Genomic DNA, 19648 nt, shown 5'->3' with positions numbered 1-19648 from the left:
AAATTTCTTAAATGGCAAGTGTCATGTAAGAAATGGCACCAGCCTTAAAAAGGACACGGCTGGTGCTATCCTTTATTTTTTCTTATTGTCAACGTGCTCCGTAAAAACACCAACAACGCGTCAGCCTGCCTCTCAATGCTTTCAGCTACACAAACCTTTAAAAATGGGGCACAAATACATACTTTCATTTTTTTTAAAGGTAAAATAATGTCCTTCAACAACTGGGCACTGTAGTATTTGGCACTAAATCAGGAGTTTCAGCCTCGTAGCATTTCCAGCGGCTGACGGTTTATTTCGAATTGACTCAAAATAAACTATAATGTCCAACGTGTGGCCCAGATCACTGATGTATTTTAGACAACATTGGAGCTCCATGGCACAGAGGAATAATCTAGGTTTTGGCAGACGATTAATTGTTGTTCGTGTGACTCATCCAAAATAAATATCTAGAGTATCCATTTATGTATAATAGTATGTATAATTTCTGCCCCCCCCCCCCAGCACCAAATAAATAAATAAAAGATTTTCCTCTACCTCTGCCTCCTCTAATTTCTCCAGACTCGTTCTCTCTTGCTGGAGCTCCTCTGGGGGTCTGGAAGAGGATGGAGCGAGGAGGGGAGAGTCCCGTCACCCAGGACAGTCCTGAGCGGAGGGGGGGCAGCCCGGACCTCAGCGGTCTCCCACCGCCAGGGAAGAAGGGCCGGCTGGAGCTCAACGGGAGCCCCACCGGGCCACGCATGCGCCACAACGGAGCCCCTCCGAGACCCCTGGGAGGTAAGCAGCGTGGTCAAGGTGTGACGTTGACATGCGGACTGAACATCAGACTTGTCCCTTCTTGTCCCTATGTTATTTACTGTACAGGGAGATTCATAATGCGACAGACTCACTTCAAGTGTGTTTCCATCCACTGCTTTTTATGCACGTTTTCGGTCGGTGCGTTAAAAAAACCTGAGCGGAAATAAAGTCGAAAGGTCGCAAAACATTGTTTGTTGCACGGATAAAAGCAAAATGCGACAAAATGCGACGGAAACCGACTCGGTGAATGTCCACCGAAGAGACGAAGACATCAGATCAGTGTGGAGCGATGAGGAGACCGGAACCCTCCTCGAACCAAGAAGAGTGTCCTGTTCCCATCATTTGAAAGTCTGACTGGTGCTCGTGTCATGACGCTGCGCCCTCTTGTTCCGCGGTGGTTTAATGGCGCTGGACTGGAGAATTAGCAACACGAACTGTTTATTTTGACGCAACGAACTCCAGACCTCAACACGACAGCAGTGGATGGAAATTCATTTAGTCTTAAAACGTGGCTGCTGACTGAAAAAACAAGATGTCCTATACCTGACAAATAAAGGAGGGTAATAACTATTTTTCAAATTGCCCACATCGTTGGATGCTTGTTTTTTTGGGGTTTTCCTTTTTAAGACGACAACATTTCAGAGCAGCTCTTGACATTTCTCCCAGGCGTCAGAGGTTTTTGAGCTCTAACGTACCAAACCCAGAGACAGCTTTTGGCTGTGGAGCGAGCCACATCCTGGCCACGAGCTGAGTCTGGCTCAGCGCGCTGCGCTGTAGTGTGGCAGCGCTGCAGGGAGAACCCCGGGCTGCACACTGTTAATCTATAAGTCTGGGGGGAACTGTATAACACAGGCTTACCAAATAAAGGAGATTGCTCCATATAAACAAGATTTACTGTATACAACTCACTCTGGGTTATCGATCCCTGCATTCATTGTGAAAGTTGTTTCTTGTTTATGTGTACGTGGGCCCGAGTGTGTGCGCACTTGTCCCTCCTCGTCTGGGTTTTTGTGTCGCCACATGTCTGCAGAAATGTCTCGGTTTGTCTCTTAAACGCTGGATTTTCGCTTCCATTTTCCTGTGACTTCCTTTAATTTTAGGATATTAATATGCGAATATTTGTTCTGCTCTCGTTCCAACGTGATCTTGAATTAAATGATTTTTACAGTTTACACCGGAGGAAAACTTTCGAACCCAGGATGCAGTGCAGTGATTTTAGGGCTGCACAAACACATCAAACAGAAGTCTTCTAGATATCCCGTGGCCGATTTCATATAAATATTCCCTGAAGTTCCCCCTTTATTATGTCTGCAAAACGTCGGGATATTTGCTAGAATAAGAAAGATTCATTTCTGCGGGTTTAAACAGTGCATGGCTGCACAGTTTGATTTTGTAAAGATGGACTTGTGTGCGGTTTTGGAAGAGTTAAAGAGATTAACAGATCAACGAGCAGCTCAGATTTGACCACAGCATAGAGGGCAGGAAGAATCAATGTGTTGATGTGAGAGAATGAATGTTTCAATGTAAAAAAGAAGAAAAAGAAAACATTCCTTTGTGAGAAAAGTGACGTAGGACCGAGGGAGGGACGGAGAGAGGAAAGAGGACGGAGGAAGGGGTTTCCTGTGTTGAACGGATGGTTGGCCTGTAATAATGAGGGGTTGTCTTTGAAGACAGGAAACTCGACGTGTCTCCTCCAAACCACACTGCTGCCACGAGGAGGGGGCCACACACACCGACACACACACAAACAAAGCAGCATCAAAACACAAACACAGTTCTACAAACTCACACACACCATATGTCCACATTCACAAATGTCTAAGCTGTGACACCCAAGAAATGCCGTCAAAACACACACACACACACACACATCTTATTTTAATATCCCCGTTCACTCATCCCCATACATATTAGAGGGATTAGAGGTTTGAGGCAACATCACATCATCCAAACCAGATCATACAGTCAGTGGGCAAATCACAGGACACTGGATATAAGAGAAGACAGACTGAGGTGGAGACAGAGGATAGAGTGAGATAGAGCCAGAGGGAGAGAGCGGGAGAGAGAGAGGAGTGCTGGTCGGAGGGAGCTGCTCTGTGTTGACAGTTATATTTCCCTGTTGGGGGAAATTCACTTACTTGAATTGGCACAGTGCTCCAGTGTGTAATTCACTCCATGAGAGCCTGGAGGACTGGGAGCAGAGTGATTAATGAGGAGGAAATAGAAATATAGGAATTGACTGATTAAAACAACGGGTGGGATGGATCTGGTTGTGTGTGCGTGTGTGTGTGTGTGTGGGGGGCGGTGGATGATTGTATGGAAGAGCATGTGTGTGCGTGCTGTGAAAAGGAGGCATATGTATGTACGTGTGTGTGTGTGCGTGCGCGCGCGCGTGTGTTTGTGTGCTCGGTATTGTGTGGCATCCATGCGGTAAAACACATTGCCTTGCCCCGTATTAGTGTATGGACGCCTGCTGCCTAATGCTCATCATTTCATCAGAATTTTTTTAATTAATTTAATTGCAGTTGACAGGAAAAAAAAAAACCAAAAAAAAAAAGGTGTTTGTGTGCTCGTATTTGTGTGCATCATCCATGCATAAAAACATTCCCTATTATTAGTGCTGGGCTGCTGCCAGTGCCTGGCTGCTGCATCATTTCATCATCAGATTTTAGTTAATTAATGTTGACAGGTGCAAGACCCAAAAAAAAAAAAAAAAAAAAAAAAGGCTGATAATGGAGAGGAAGGATTGGTTTGAGTGCCGCGAGCCAAAAGGATGGAAATGTTGGAATTGGATACTTACTGTAACCAGACACTGAGAAGGAACAAGTGCTTGTCTCCATTTAAATGTTTTACTGCCTTATTTATAACATAGAGCTGAGGGGGATGCTAAAACCAAAATAAGCCATAATTCACATCAAGGTGTCCTGATGCAAGAACGTAGGAATGCCGGGACGTGAAGCAGAGCGGTGGCATTTCCTACGCTAAGTCGCCGGACGACCACTTCTCTAACTTTCCGAAAGCAGCGACCTGACGCTCACGCCCGCTTTCGAGCCGCGGTGGGTCAGCTGAGGTCAGCGGGGGCGAGAAGGGAGCGAGGGTCTGCGCCACTCTTCGCGTGAACCAAGGAGTGCAACGCTATGAAAGTCCTCCAGGAGGGGCCGAGGGAAAACGTGCGCCGCTACGCCCGCTTTCGACCGACATCGCCCAGAACAACAATAAACACATCCCGCCAACTTACGCTCTAGCATACCCCGATCTTCACGGCCACGGAGTGAGTTATCGTGCGTGTACCGCGATAGAAATCAAACAAATAGCACAACATGATATAAAATGGCCAGAAATAGAGGATGGGTCGATGTTTTCATCCAAGTTTCTCTGCAGTCAGTTCAAGCCCTGGTTAAGTTTCACCTGGGAGTTAACTGCCAACAGAGTGTGTTTCATTTGAAGGATGAAGCCTGTACATTTCCAAATGTGCGCTGTCGCCGCAGCGAGCAGTTTGAGATGTTTAAGATGATTATTATTTTTTTTTCTTTTTTACCGTAGGTCAAGTTACAGATTTCAGCCGAGATATAAACTAGACACTGGTTTACATCATCAGCACTGGTGATCTAATATACCGTGAGACAATTACCATTCAGCTGGGATGAGTATTTTCCATGGCCGCGGTACAATAAATAATATTGCAGTGGCTGAGCAGATTATCCTCGCCAGAAACAGGGCAGCGCTGGCTGTCTGCTCAACCGGCCAAACTGACTTATGATTACATTTCCCTGAACCCTAATGGCCTTCGCACGCATACTGACTGCTGTCCGTCACTTGAAACGAGACGAGTCGGCAGCGGCGCCATGTTGTCATAGTGCCCCGAAACCTGGCGCGGAGACGGTTTGGGTGTGGAGTTCTTTCAACGGGGCACGTGGTGGTCTTCACGTTCCGTCTCCTACCAACCGTCGGCTCTTTCTGTCCATTGGTTTCAGTTGCCTAAGCCTGAGCAAACCTTAACCAAAGTGGAGGCCGATCAGAAAATGAAGTCCATGAATTTTTTGCAAACAACGTTGTCCGGACGAGATGGGAGTTGTTTCGAAGGCAGCATCATTTGGGTCTTGAAAAGCCCACAATGTGAAGTCCCAGCCTGGTGAAGCACAGTAATGAGCCACATGCCTACACTCAAAGGTTCACATTTTCCTCTGGGTTTACTCGACTTTGTTTTTGTTAATAGTTTATATAATTATTCCAAACATCCACTTGTGGATGTGAAGTGGTTCAAATAATTGCTCAAAGCGTTTGAAAGTATGTCAAGGTTTTCGTCCTTGGGTGTGTGTGTGTGTGTGTGTGTGTGTGTGTGTGTGTGCATAGGGAGAGCTCCAGGTTTGTTTCCTCCAAAATGTTAAACTGGTTTGGCTTTCACCTGGCCTGAATTTGCATACTGAAGGAAGACTCACGGTGCGATGTAAATGAAAGAGGTTTAGTTTACCTCTGTGCCAACATTTATCAGCAGCATGAACACTCATATTTAGCACCGCTTTTGTTTTAAACCCCCCGTTTATGGTTTTGTTCGTTGTAAGGTAGTTTTTCAATATCTGTTACTTATACTCTAATGAAAGTAACAGTTGTTCTCGGTGTAGGTGTTTTGTATATTCGTGCAGACTTTGCATATTTGCCAGGGGAGCCATTATTATGTCAGCCTATCTAACAGACTGTTAGGTAAAATGCCTGGAAATGTCTCATTGACGGTGAACAACACCCTTACAGGCCATTTAGGAATGCATATAATTTGATATACAGCTTTGGTTGATTATAGCATATTGAGAATTTCAGGTGTTGCAATATTCAACAGTGTAAAACAAAAAGGATGAAGTGATTAAGGGCCGAACCACCATAAATACAATCCACATGTTTGCTGTCTGTGAGGGATAAACTGTGTTGTGATCACAGACAACAAAAGCCAGACATTAAAAGAATCTTCCTGTTGTTTTCTCCTTTTCCTTCTCGTCGTCCTCGACAGGTCTGATGATTCCCGTCTTCTGTGTGGTGGAGCAGTCCGATGGAGGGATTCAGACGGACGGATGTGAGGGCAGAGAGGAGCACGCCGAGTTTGTCCTGGTCAGGAAGGACATTCTCTTCTCCCAGCTGGTGGAGACGGCTCTGCTGGCCCTCGGCTACTCGCACAGCTCAGCGGCGCAAGCCCACGGTCAGTCGGTCACGCCAGCACTGCCACATCTCCTTATTCTTTCCACATTTTGGGTTTTCAAAATAAAGTGTGATTACAGCCCCTAGCTAGTTTGTAAGCCAAAGCCCTTAGCCAAAAAGTCCGAGTTTAAGCAATCCTTTAATTGAATCGTGTAAAAGCTGACGAATAAATGTTCCCCGCGCTAATGCTGCTGCTATGCTCTCACCACCAACTGATTGCGTTGGGCAGGGACAGAGATCAAGTGCAAGGTTTTGAGAGTGCACGTGCACAGAGCTGTGAGTGTCGTTGTGTCCCTAAATTTTAGCAGGCTGCAGGCGCGCCTTGGCTCATCATCTCAGGAATAGTTCAACATTTTGAGAACTGCGCTTATTCGCTTTCCAGCCGAGTTAGATGAGAAGATCGGTGCCGCTCTCCTGACTGTACAGTAAATATGAAGCTACAGCCAGCAGCCGGTTATCTTAGCTTAGCCTTAGGACTGGAAACAGGGGGGAAGCAGCAGTCTCGGCTCTGTCCGAAGGCAACAGAATCCACCTACCAGGACCTCTGAAGCTCACTAGTTCACTGAGTTATATCTGGCACAACTCAAATGTAAAAATTTCAAGATATAATAATAATAATAATAATGACCGTATTTCCGTAAGTTTCAAACATTTCCTTTAGATTTGTCCTTGCACACTCGTGTCTTGCAGGACTGATTACCTCTCGAGTTTGTTTCTGTGCTTCCTTATTATCTGTGTCGGGAATAAAAGGCCGTAACGTTTAGCCTGAACGCACCTCACGAACACAGACGAGAGCCTGTGTCTGGTCAGCCTTTCCTTGGGGGCAAAGAAATCCTCAAATGTGCGCGAGTTGTGCGTTTTAGGTGGTGGCAATCATTTGACCAACTGAAATTAGGAGAGAAAGAAAAACGGAGGAGGAAGCAGATGGTTACCCGCGGTAGCGACGGCGCTAGAGATAGTCAACGCAACTAAACAAAGAAAACCTCCCAGACCGACTGGAGGAGCCAAACTTCGGGCAGAAAGTCCACGTCACATTAGTGGGCGCAACTGTTTGTGACACCACAAACATGGGTACTTAGCAACAGGGATGCTGCCAAAATCAATAAATCGTCGTCTTGCCGCCTGAAACCCTTTAGGCTTGGCGGAGAAATATAGAATAGCAGTATTCTTTAAATCCTATTACTATACTATTATTTAAAAAGAAAAATATCTGAGGTCAAGCTGCCGCTTTTTGTTAGTATGAGAGTTTCATCAAGGCCATTATTAATAGTCATGATTTTCCAACCACCAAGTGTCTCACACTGTGTAAACTATGGTAAGACTGACTCAGAATTAAATACCCTGCAGCTTAGGGGTCAAGACGGGAACGATCTTTGAAAGGAGACTCTCCCTCTAATCAGTGGCCTGGGAAGAAAACTGGATGTGAGGTTGTCTATTTGGAGCAGACACTGTACTGTTACAGTGGTAATAAGCACAAGAATGTCTCAAAAACACAACTAAGACACAGACAGGGCCTGTAAAACTCATTAAAGACACAACAAAGAGCTGGACAGGAATGTCTCTGCAAGACAAAAATACATTGTGTGTGTCTGTGTGTGTGTGTGTGTGTGTGTACAGTATGTGTGAGTATGTTTATGAAGCACAGGAAAAGAAAAACTGTAATTTATTGTTGCACACATGGTAGTCATCTACAACAGGACAGTGTCATTTAGTGCTGTCTTTTCACAAGAATGCAGAATATTCCATCTGGGGATGCTGCCTCGCATTGATATAAAACGGTAACAACAGAGCAACGCTGAGCAACAATGGCTGCTGCGGTAGACCGAAAATGGGGGGAGACCCCCGTCTGCCTGAAATCCCACCGTCTTCCCCGTCGGATCCTCCTTCGAGCGAAGTAGTAAGACGTGGCTCTAATGTGCAGGAGCGCGTGTGTGTGCGTTTGTTTGCGTGAGTGCGTGTTCCCACAATCGCACAAACACACCGCCACGGGTAATCCCTTTACAGCCTCAAGGCCAGCGGCTCTTATCAGGCCTCCGGAGCACCTGAGGCAGGCCGTGTACTCTCGACCTCCACCCGCGTTTTCCCTGAACAGTGCCGGATCGCGGTCCAGCAGAGCCGTGTGCCTGCTGAACAGCGGCCGTGTCTTACGTCAGTCGCATGTGTCAGTCCGTCACATGCAGAGCTTTAAGCATCACACATCAATCATTCAGGGCTGCTACCGGTTGAATAAGTGTCTCACGGAAGTGAAATAGGAATGTTACGTGCCGCGAATCTGTCTCAATCCATATCCCGAACTTATACCTCTCTTAAGTTTCTTGCTACATTTTAATCTTAGAACTACAGAACAGAATCCTTAGATATCCCTTACGTCCCCACTGTTGTGCCTTGGTTGTGTTATTTCTGTTTGCGGATTGTGTGTTTGTTTTCAAAAGATTTCATTCTCAGTGCGACTACATGGTTAAATAAAGGTTAAAATAAAAAAAACGGATAACTAAATAAAATAAACCGGAAATCTGACTTCAGTTGCTCAGATACTGCAAGTTGAGAATTTTTCAGGTTAATTTCCGCGATTGATCGTCAGAAATTCTAGATAACACAAATGCAACAGTGTTTAACCTAAAAAAACTGATTTATTTTGTGGTCATTTAGAGGCAGCGAAACCAGGTTGTGTCCAGTCCAGCACTCCCTCTCTTTTAGTTCTGGTTTTGGTCTCCACCAACTCCTGAGGGGAAACACCTGGGTCTTTAGCAGCTAAATGCTCTGACCGTGTTCAACCTGCGTCGTGACTGAAAACGTGACCGAAAAGCAGAGCTGCGCTGCCGTCGTCGAAAGTTGAAAGTTTCGAGCTAGAGCCAGGAGGCTCGTGTGTTCTAGTTTTCTGAGTTTTTGAGTATTAGGTGTCTACTTTCTGACTCTGGTACAAGAACAAATCGATGTGGTGAGCCTCGAGGCCCCCAAGCGGCCTCTGTGGTGATCTCTGGCAGTTCGGCATGTACAGGAAATGTCGTGGGCAGCGAATGTGTATGAGAGCTGGTATCAGCAGCAGTCGCGGCGAGTACGTGGGTTTGTAGTACTGATTGAGTTCGACACGTACCAGCGTATCGCTAAAGAATCCGTAGAAAAGAATCGTTCTTCCGTTTCTGGCCAGCCCTGTCAGATTTTCAGGGGGTGTTAAGTTAGTCTTGAAAAAAAAAAAAAACTCATTTTCGCCTCATCCCTGAAAAAAACAAAAACATAACTGTAGCTATTATTTGCTGTAGTATAGTGTGGACAGAAATCAGAAATCAATTTTGTGGGCCTTGGCAGCACATATTGCAACTAATCAAAATGTTGTTGCACATAAAAAAATATAAAAAAATAAAAAACTTTTTATGACTGCTCACTGTTTTCCAGCACAGTTTCCAGCATTTTCCCACAGCTGAGACGCTCCATTACAGAATTCCAGGTGCCAGGGTGTACATGAACCATAATCACTACCAAATTAAAGAATAATAAATCAATGTTTTCTTGTGTGTGTGTGTGTGTGTGTGTGTGTGTGTGTGTCATGGCGTTAAAATGCTGCATCCCACATGTAATTAAACGACAGACAATAATACCACAGATAATTAAAGACCCTAATAATGACACTTAAATTCAAAAATGTAAACCGCATTGTGCCAAGATGTTACTAACCGTCTAACCTTTCCCTTCTTCGGCCTCAACGTCTTTGCTTCTTTGCTCAAAGATGATCTAATTCACTTTTCATAAAGTGAATAAAGTTTGAAGTGATTTTTCCTACATTCATTCCTCGTCCTGTCATTATTCGAAACCCCGCAAGCTTTAGCTGGGTTGACGCTACAAGAACGGCAGCTTCTTCCTCTCTGGTGCCAAGACAGAAGACAAGTCATTCTGCTATCACAAAACACGAAGATCTAAAGTTAGTCAAAAATCTGAAAATGAACAAGGGCACTGGCGAATAAATCCCGTTCATGACAACCTGCGCCTTAGTTGTGTCAGTTTGGTCGTTAGGGTTGGGGGTGCTGGAATGGAATCGCTCGACCTGAGGTCATACCTGAGAGAGCAAAGGATGTTTAGTTGCCTGGAACGGGCTTGTTTTTTTTTTTTTTTAATTCCTTGTAATTAGCCAGTTACCATGTTCATGTCTTCTAGGGAAACTGCGCCGTGTGGTTTAGCTGCTTGGTGCCCTGAATTTGATCGTCTCAGAAAATGTACTCGGTTTCTGGTCTCCTTGTGTTTCCAGTATAAACAAAAACCATTTATTAACTCGTACTTGTGAGCTTGTTATGCTGCAGATCTTTTTTTTTTCTTTTTCTTTTTTTTTTTTCCTGTTGGTTGTAAAATTCAGAACTGCAACTGACAGCCTGTTAAAGCAAGTTAGAAAAATAAACAACACACAGATGCACATTATCCTACAGTGATGGGCCACTAAATTGTATGGTGAGTGTTTGCCACGGTTTACAGATGAATGCCATTAGTACCACTTTTAGCTTCAAATGTTTTTTTTGCCAAGTATCAGGGGAGGTCTCTCTCTGTCTGTCTCATCAGTGTGTATGGAAAACAGCAAGCCACACTGGTCCCCTGTCCACATCAATGCACTCCTCTAGAAAAACACCACACCAGGGGCTTCAAAGGCAAAACTAAACGGGACATCACAACTCGACACAAACAAAACTCTGAGAACTTACTCGAGCCCTGCTCACTGGCAGACACACACACACACACACACACACACACACTTGTAAACTCTATTTAACCCATGCCAGGGTGCATCTGCACATGCTCACACTAAAGTTCACATACACTCTGCGTAGAATACCGTGCAGTATCGCAGACAAAACACACTCTCACACACACACGTCCCCCCAGCTTCTCTCAAATGAATACTTTTTGTTTTTTAAAACAAGCGTTTATGTTAAATGAATAATTTCTGGCTTAAATTATACATTTTTTCCCCTGCGGTCCACAACCAAAATTACACAGAGTCTCAGCTATTTTCTCCCTGTTTGAATTGTGTCCTGCATTCTTGTGTCCCAGCGGTGTATTTAAAGTGCCTGCCGAGGACCATGGCCTTTCTTTAATTAGCTTAGCCCAGTAATTAACTGGGAGATATTGTTTATTTCAATTATAAGGGTCTGAAGGCTTTTATAGAATGGATGGGAGCAGACCTGTACTTTACGGCTTGAGTCAGTGAACGGTTAACGGTGGTCAGTGAGGGAGAGTGAGAGCATTGTTGCAGTGCCACGTCGAACAGGCCACAAAGGGTCACTGCTGCAGAACATGTCAGCGATTTACTGGACATCTGAGGTTGGACTGATTGTAAATTGTAGTCGTCCCTCTGGCACGGTGCCGTCACATTTGCGGAGCGGTTTCTAGTGAGACATTCTTGTCTCCTACAGGCGTGAACCGTTAATAAGTGCCTATCGATGCTTTGTGAACAAGTTACTTTACGTCATCAAAAACAGTCTTTGGGTTTCCAGGTTGTGTATATCTTATCCATGCGTACACCTGCTTCTGTTCTTTTTAGCTTGTTGTTTGTTGCCCCAGTTTATCTTGAGGGATAAGTCTGGTTTATCAAAACCTGGGTCCAGGGCCGCACAGGGATGACGGTTCAGGCGGGCAGTGTCACCCCCACGCCAATCTCCACATATTCACAACAGGCCGTGTATACTGCAACCGCTGTGTTGACGTATTCTTACTGTTTATGACAGTTACATATCGTTTAGTCACTATACACAAAACCTGCATTGAAAACAAACCCATCCAAAACAGTTAAAAGCAGCCAAGTGTCTTCAGTTTCAGGAGTTAGACAATTGCCCTTCTATAATTAAGGCTACAGGAATAAATGACTGGATTTCCGTTGGTGACCATGAGGCTCTGGTAGCTCTGAGTAATTAATTGCACTGGGCTTGTTACTCCGGGCAAATCCGGCCGGTCCACTGGGAATTCTCCCAGTGCTCCCAGTGTCCAGTTTGGGCCGCTTTGGGCCTTATTTTCGTATAGTTTTTGTCATTATTCCTTTGGATAATCACATTGTACTCACCAAGTTAACTGCTGAGATCCGAGGACATGTTTTCTATGCTAAAAAGAAGTCAGACAGGGGCAGGAAACACGAGCTGTCGGATAATCATAAATGTTTTTAAAGGTTTTAAGCCAAAAAATTTTAATATTGCACTTCAGTAGAGCAGGTGGGACTAACAATAGATGTTATAATAAACAAGTGGTCAAAACTGATGCCGCAGAGGCAGAGAAATCCTGACTTTAATCCCTATAGGTCCAGAACCAAAAATGCTAGATACTACAGTTCCCATAATGCAACTGAATAGCATAATTTATTAGACCCTAAATGAATGTTTAGCGTCTTTTACATCTTTCAAACTCCTGCCACCAGTTCGTAAGGCCGCTCTCTATTCAGAGTGACACCGACCTGCCCTGCTTGTTGTAGCTGTGTGCAGTGAGGGACGAATGCCTGCATCTTGGCTGGGCTCCCTTTACCTCTAAATAAGGTGCTATAGATCACCTGTTGGCTTGTTTACAACCTGACTGCATGTGTTATTCTCCCCATCCAACTTCGATGTAGTGGCTCCTCCTCGTTCCCAGATCTCGGCATCGGGTTATGAGTTCCCTATTTTAAAGTTATGAATGTCAGGAAGCCACCGGTAAAAGGTTGCCCTGCTAACATAATTCATCAAGTCAGGATTTGTAAATGTTGAGTTAATAAATGGGTGTTGGTCCAAAAGCTCTGCACCTTTATTCCACCAGGTGATTGGTCTTCTGATGAACTAAAAAGGCAAAAGCTCAGGATAAAAAACGAACCGAACGGATTTTTTCACAACGTGGCAACTCAGAATGCCAACGCTTTTCTTTAAGTCCCCCTCGTTAGCATTTATTAGCAGTATATAAACATTTTAAAAAATTGTTTATAACACTATAATGTTGTTTTACACAGCTACAAGGACATTTTAATTGTTTATTAATGTACAGTAGCTGTCAGCTATTATAATTTCATCTATAGAGACATATTTTTTATCATTAAAGGTGTTTACCTTAATATAATTCATTCTCTTTTTATACAGCAGCCTCCAGCTATGGGCGCCTACGGGACGAGTTAACAGTTGTTAAGATGTACATTAATAAACACCAATATCTGCTGACAACTACATTACACTGTGTTATAAACCCTTTGTTAAATGTTTACATGCTGCACTGCTCATAAATGCTGAATAAAGGGACTTTGAGTGAGGTGTTGCTCTCAAAATTCGTTCTTATTTATGGCTTTATCCAGTTCAATGAAGCATGAAAAATGTCTAGAAGCGAAACTTACAAACCCCTTCATAAAGTATGTCTTATTAGAAAGTTGCAGATGCGTTGTTACGGACTCCAGATCACCATAACTTATAATAAGCCTCGAACTCTTTGCTGACATTTGTCAAGCTGTTGTTCCTTAGCGCGGGGCTCGACATCTTGCCCATTTTTTTCACAGACGAGTGTTTCAGAAGCCTTCAAGAGGAGGAGAACACTCCCAGAAATGACAGCATGACAGATTTTCATCAAGCGGAGTTCCTCAGGGCGCAGCGGTGGATGATAGGGGTGAGTTAGGCGTATGAGGTTTCCCTCAGTGTGTGTCTGGGTTGGGACCTGGAACCAGCGTGGGAGAAGCCCCGTGCTGGCTGCTGCGACCGTTCGGGCTTATTCTAGCACGGGACAATGGGATTACTGTGCGCACACGTGCGTTAGCGGGTGTGCGAGCGCGTGCACGCAGGCGTCCAAGTGTGCGGGCCTGTGCGAGTGTTGATGAAAGGAGTCAGAGACATCAGTGGGTGTTTGTGTATGGATTTGCGTTTGTGCGGATGGGCACACTCAGACATGAGCCAAGCCACCAGCCGGCCACATAAAAGCATGTCTCTGGGAGGTGGAATTTTAATGTGGAAATGGGAACAATGATTTCTACTTTTAAATATGGACAAGAAGCAGAGCCCATTGAACAGCAGACCAAAAATGATGGATCAATTATTAATACATTTACCATCACACTGCGAGCATGTGAGTGTGTGTGTGTGTGGGTGGGTGTGTGCTTGCATGCAAGCCTGTACGTGTACGTGTCCACTTCTCAGTGTGCTGTCATGTGTCCTCTGTGAGTTTGTGTTTGTCTGCTTATTCACGCGTTTGCTTCCACCCAACTTGGCATTAGCGAAATTGTTATGGCTTATTTTCAGATGCTGCAGATTGCCAGTAGACACAATTAGTGTGTGTGTGGGTGTGTGTGTGTGTGTGTGTGTGTGTGTGTGTGTACGTGTGTGTGTACGTGTGTGTCTGTTTGTTTGTGTGTGTGAGAAACAAGAGACAGAAAAGAAATAGCAAGGAGGAGAGGAGGATGGGCTCAGTGCTTTCCTTCTGTCATAAAATAATCAGAGGGTTTTATTCTATCTCTTTAACATGTTTTTCATTAAATCTTCCCTTACAAAAAAAAACAAAAAAAACACACACAAACAAAAATCTTTTGCACATGAAATTCACGTTACTTCATGTGCAATATTCCATTTCAGATGTGAAAACCACAGGAACAGAGTGACCACGAGAAAAAAACGCATGTCATCGAACAATTTCACGTGATAACTTCACATACTGAGAAAAAATATCATGTCACATGTGAAATCCATGTTTTACAAAAAATCACATTTGCCAACATCATGTGAATTTATCATAAGTGCATTGTCTCAAAACCACAACTGTATATACTTTTTTCACGCGTGAAATGGTGACTGCACATATGATCAATAAGTTTAAAAAAAAACGGTGCTTCCTGTTTACTAAACTCACATTTTCCTTTAAAAAAAAAAAAAAAAGATTCTTTCTCAATAAGAATTTTAAATTTCCAATTTTTTCTCACATAAATTACATGGTGCATCCTGTACATAGATAGAAAACTAACCTTTTCATGTGGCTCAGATGAACTGAAACTGACCAATACTGCTATAATACGGCTATTGCTGGTTCTGTTTGGGTTCTTAAATGCCTCCATAGTGTTCTTAGGTTCCTCTGGGGTTCTTCCCTGCCCCGAGGGGCCCCGTCCACTCCGTTCATACTGGATTAAATGATGTTTCCCCGTATGACCAGATAATTAAGAACACAGCCCGACGCGGCCTGACTGGAATCAAAGATATAGCTGAGCAATAAACACAGTGAAAGAAGGAAAACAAAGGGGGAGAAGAGAATTCTTAAGAAAGGAGGAGGAAAAGGAGAGAGGAAGATATGGGGGGGAGGGGATGTTGGAGTGAGAGAGAGAGAGAGAGACTTCTTAGGACCAGTCTGGATCTCATTTGGAGGATAGTAATGTGATTAGCTTTGTTTAGTTTTCACAGCTCCAGCCAGTCCCCATGAAAAACCTATGTGAGTGTGTGTCTTTGTATGTTTGAATCTGTGTGTGTGTGTGTGTGTGTGTGTGTGTGTGTTGAGGTGGGTGAACGAGTAGGTGGAGTGTACATACAGGTTTGTATGTATTGTCTCGTGCTCGCGTGCTCATCCTCAAAGAAACTGCACCAGAACTGATTCAAATCAAGAGAGAGAGAGAGATTGACTCATGACGGCGATGCAGAAGTGCAGAAATACAAACACCTTCTAATTCATAAGCACACGTACACAATCAGACACAACGAGCTCTTTTCGGCGTGCAATTTCGGATCATTTTCGGTGCCGCTGACAACTGAAATACAATTTAAGACGATCCAAAGGTAGCATTTGTTGCATGATTCAGTTGTGCAACAGTCCCAGAGAAAAGTAATGAGAGCTTGGTCAGCGGATATTCTGAGTAACCGGGACATTGTTTCAGTAAAGAAAAGGAAAGATGCTGTTAAGATTTTAGAGTAAACATTTTCAAAGCTGACGCAGCCTTATATCTACATTGGATCTGCTAAGGATCCCACTGGCTCCAATGGGCACTTTCGTCTGAATGTCACTGGTCCGCTCAGTCCAGCCGCCATCCCTACTTATCTAGCTCCACTAGTCTTACTAGTAGTTACTAGTTAAATCAGAAAATCTTACCACTCTTACGATAGCTAAGGTAAAGCGATAGTCGCTGGCCCAGCTGGCTACGTAGGTGTGACAGTTGTGAGTAGGGCACGGAGAGGGATGACAGTATAACCCGTTAATTGCCATCTGGTCTTTTTTGTGCACCTCCGCTCCTAAACATGAAAAATAACAGAATTAAAGCTGAGGAACTGATGCTAAAATCTCCGCGGCGTTACGTTGGTCACACGGCACAAGCCGGCCTGCCGTAATCCAAAATGGCACTTAGCTAAATGAAAACATCTGCAAAACTTATATTAACGGTCAAAACAGCTGGGTAGCGTAATAGTGATAACAGTAAACAATATGCATTAAAAGTTCAAACATGAATGGTTCAGTCTCCGAAGATAACAATGAAAGAGCGCAGCAGCATTTTCCCACACAACTTACCCTCAGCAATGCAAAACAACAAGGGGGAGCTACGGAAACGTAGGAGGTACAGAAAAGATGACGTGCAGCAAGGTCATTTCCACAGGAAACATGTTACACAAGCAGCTTCATCTGAGGCCCGCTCGGTTTTTCCGACCACCATCATGGTTCCACTAATCTCGCCGCCAGCCGCTACTTAGCAACCGCTCTGAATGAATTATGGCCCTCGACCTGTCTTACCAAATAACGTAACACGGTGACAAAATGACTTTGCCTTTGAGAGTGCGGGCGAGACTTCAGGGTGATCAGGTGGGCACAACCAGCCACCTCCATGTCAAACAAGTCAGCATGTTGTCTGTGAAGATTCTCAGTCATCCAGGTCACGGTATTTCTAAGTGCTATACCGAGGCAAATGCAGTTGATTGAGGTTCTTCAAGTGGTTTCACCCCTCATCCCAAAGGCTTCTTCAGTTCTAACTGCTCGGGGGTGAGTCTGGGTATTTAAACCCCTTTAGGGTCGTCAACAGCGTGAGAGTCATTGAGGTCAAATGTGAGTCGTTGACCCATCGTGTGAGTCATTAGGTTCACACGAGTCATGCTGTGAATGGGCGTTAAGCTGCCTGGGGAGGGATCTCAACACTGCATCGTAAGCGGCTGATAAGTGGTGTCATAGTCCACCTCCTCTGTCTAGTGATGGTCGTTCCAGTTTGACGTAGAAGGCTCCTTTCACTCCTCTTTCACAACATCGGTCTTCCCCGGCCAAAACGTTTACCCTTTTTTTTGTTTCCCGACAACCATTTCGAAAGCGCATGGCACAACACAGGAGAGCCACCTTCTCAGGCCAGGACTCAGCAGTCCACCTGCATCTGCAGGACAAGGGGCTCTCGTTTGAGGACAGCAATGTACACATGTTTGCCAGAGAAGACCGAGGGTTTGACAGAGGAGTGTAAGGAGCCTTCTACGTCAAACTGGAACGACCATCACTAAACAGAGGAGGTGGACTATGACACCACTTATCAGCCACTGGCAACAGCATGTTGCTACCAGCGGCTGCGTGCTGTTCAACCAACCAAGCAACCGCCCAGTATTTTCCACTCAGCTACCTCATCTTGGAAGGTAACAATAACATGAACAATAAGTACAAGTAGCCAAATCTGGACACGTATTAAAGGTGCAACATCTTAGGGAGGGTGCAGGTTACTAGTTAACAGAATATAAAGGAATATTGGGGCTGCCAGGGTTGGTCTTTTTGACTGCCTTTTTTGTTTATGTCGCTGTCCATTGTGCTTTTTTTCCTCTTTTCGTTACTTTACTCCGTTACATTTGTACTGTTTGTATTTTTGTATAATGTCAAAATGTTAAAGAGAATAAAAAACCTAAATTTGCGGAAATGCTTCATGTCTCTGTGCAGGCATCATCAAGGTGGGAAGGTGGAACCCTCTCCCCATCCACTTTCTGACCGACGCCCCAGAAGCTACAGTTGCCGACATGTTGATGGAGGTCTACCACATGGTCACACTACGTATTCAACTACAAAGGTCAGATTGAATTTTGAAAGTGAGCAGTTTACCTAGTTCAAGTCCAGTTGTTAGATGTCCACGAGAAACTGCGCGTGGCATTTCAGAGTGAGAAAGTGTAAACGTTTCCATCCGAAACCAGTGACTTTCCACTCAACAATACTCCTAACTTGAATACGAAAACAACATTGGAAAGACTGCCTGTCCATATTTTATGGGCACAGTAAGACTTTTAATCCACACACTGTATGTGGATGCATTGAATCAGACACTTGGTCCACTGGGCGGCTGATGTCGTTGCCGCTGATTGCAAGTCAAGAATTTACCATATCTATCAAATTTGAAAGCAGCAATATTGGAATACGAAAGCTCCAGCTAAACATCCCGGTGGGGATTTATCTATTATCTGTCTCCGTCAGGGAGAGTCCGCGTGCCAGGAACTCCTAGTTCCCTAGAATAAGTGAAGCAGGATCATGATGGACAGATAAAAACAGATAAACTCCAGATGAGAGGGTTATTATTGTTATTGTCTTGGCAAATACCAGCCAGGTCTGTTTACATGTTGATTTGTGTGTCCATGGCAATGGCGGAGCTTTGACACACTGTCTGTCGAAATGATTTATTTGGGGTTAAAATGGCATAAAAAGAGGAAGATTGCAGAAAGATGGGGCTATGCAGGATGTTTGAAAGCTCAGCAGTGTTAGGGGTTAATTTAGGGTTAAAGGAATAGTTTGACATTTTTGGAAACTAAACAAAACTAAACTTCACTTTCTTGCTGAGAGTGAGATGAGAAGACCGATACCACCCTCGTGTCAGTAAACACGAGGCTGCAGACGGCAGCGGGTTAGCTTAGCTCCATGTCCAGCACCAAAACGGCAGACTGACAGAGTTACCAGCAGTCACGTCACTTCAGGATAAACATTAAGCTCCTGCCACCGGACGGGGCAGCTCGGCTTAGGATAAAGACAGGAAACAGGGCAAAACAACTAGCCTGGCTCCGTCCGAAGGGGATACAGTTCACTTAGCAGCACATCCAGAGCTCACTAATCAACATGCAATAGCTTGCTCCTTTAATCTGTGTAAAAACAGAAGTCTAAAATGTTTTGGCAAATTTTGCTGTTTCCCCTGTTTCCAGCCTTTAGTTGAAATGGTCAGGTGATTCATTGATTTGTGTGTTGACAGAAAATTAACTTTAAACAAAACTGATATCTGATCAATCGTTTGGGTGATTTGAATTTTGTGAGCAAAACAAATGTTAGAAATGGTCTTGCACTGGTTTCTCAGATGTGAAAATGTGATACTTTCTTCTATGACCGTAAACTTTACATTTTCGGGTTTTTGACTTTCAGACAAAACAAGACATATGAATATTCATGAAACTTGGGCTTTATGGAATAGTGATGAGCACTTTTCTTCGCTATTTTCTGAAATTTTACAGACTAAACAATCAGTCGATAATTAAAGAAAATATCTATCAAACATATCGATAATGACAATAATTATTGATTGCAGCCTTACAGTTCTCGTATGATGGAATAATACTAACCCCCCCCCCCCCACAGAAAAAAAAGTTTTCTCTGTGTCAATTAGTTAGCACACAGAATCAATGGAAGTAATTTGATAGAACTTCAACTGCACAAAAAATACACAAAATATAAACTAGATTTGGGCACAGACTCCCTTTATGGAACAAAGCTTCACAATGGAGTTGATATTCTG

At 44.1% G+C, this 19648-nt stretch overlaps 1 protein-coding gene across 1 annotated transcript in view; it reads left to right on the top strand.

The window, feature by feature from the left end:
* The first annotated feature begins 587 nt into the window (after positions 1-587).
* Positions 588-19648, top strand: part of satb2 (SATB homeobox 2) — a 46926-nt gene continuing 27865 nt past the window's right edge. The window contains exons 1-3 of the mRNA XM_040148642.1: positions 588-774; positions 5798-5983; positions 17824-17950. Coding sequence (XP_040004576.1) covers positions 603-774; positions 5798-5983; positions 17824-17950 — 485 coding nt within the window. The 5' untranslated portion in view covers positions 588-602. The remainder of the gene's footprint in view (positions 775-5797; positions 5984-17823; positions 17951-19648) is intronic.

The sequence above is a fragment of the Xiphias gladius genome, chromosome 16, assembly GCF_016859285.1.
Source record: "Xiphias gladius isolate SHS-SW01 ecotype Sanya breed wild chromosome 16, ASM1685928v1, whole genome shotgun sequence".
NCBI lineage: Eukaryota > Metazoa > Chordata > Actinopteri > Istiophoriformes > Xiphiidae > Xiphias > Xiphias gladius.
Note: the sequence above shows the minus strand (reverse complement) of the source record. Positions and strands in the feature narration are given on the sequence as shown.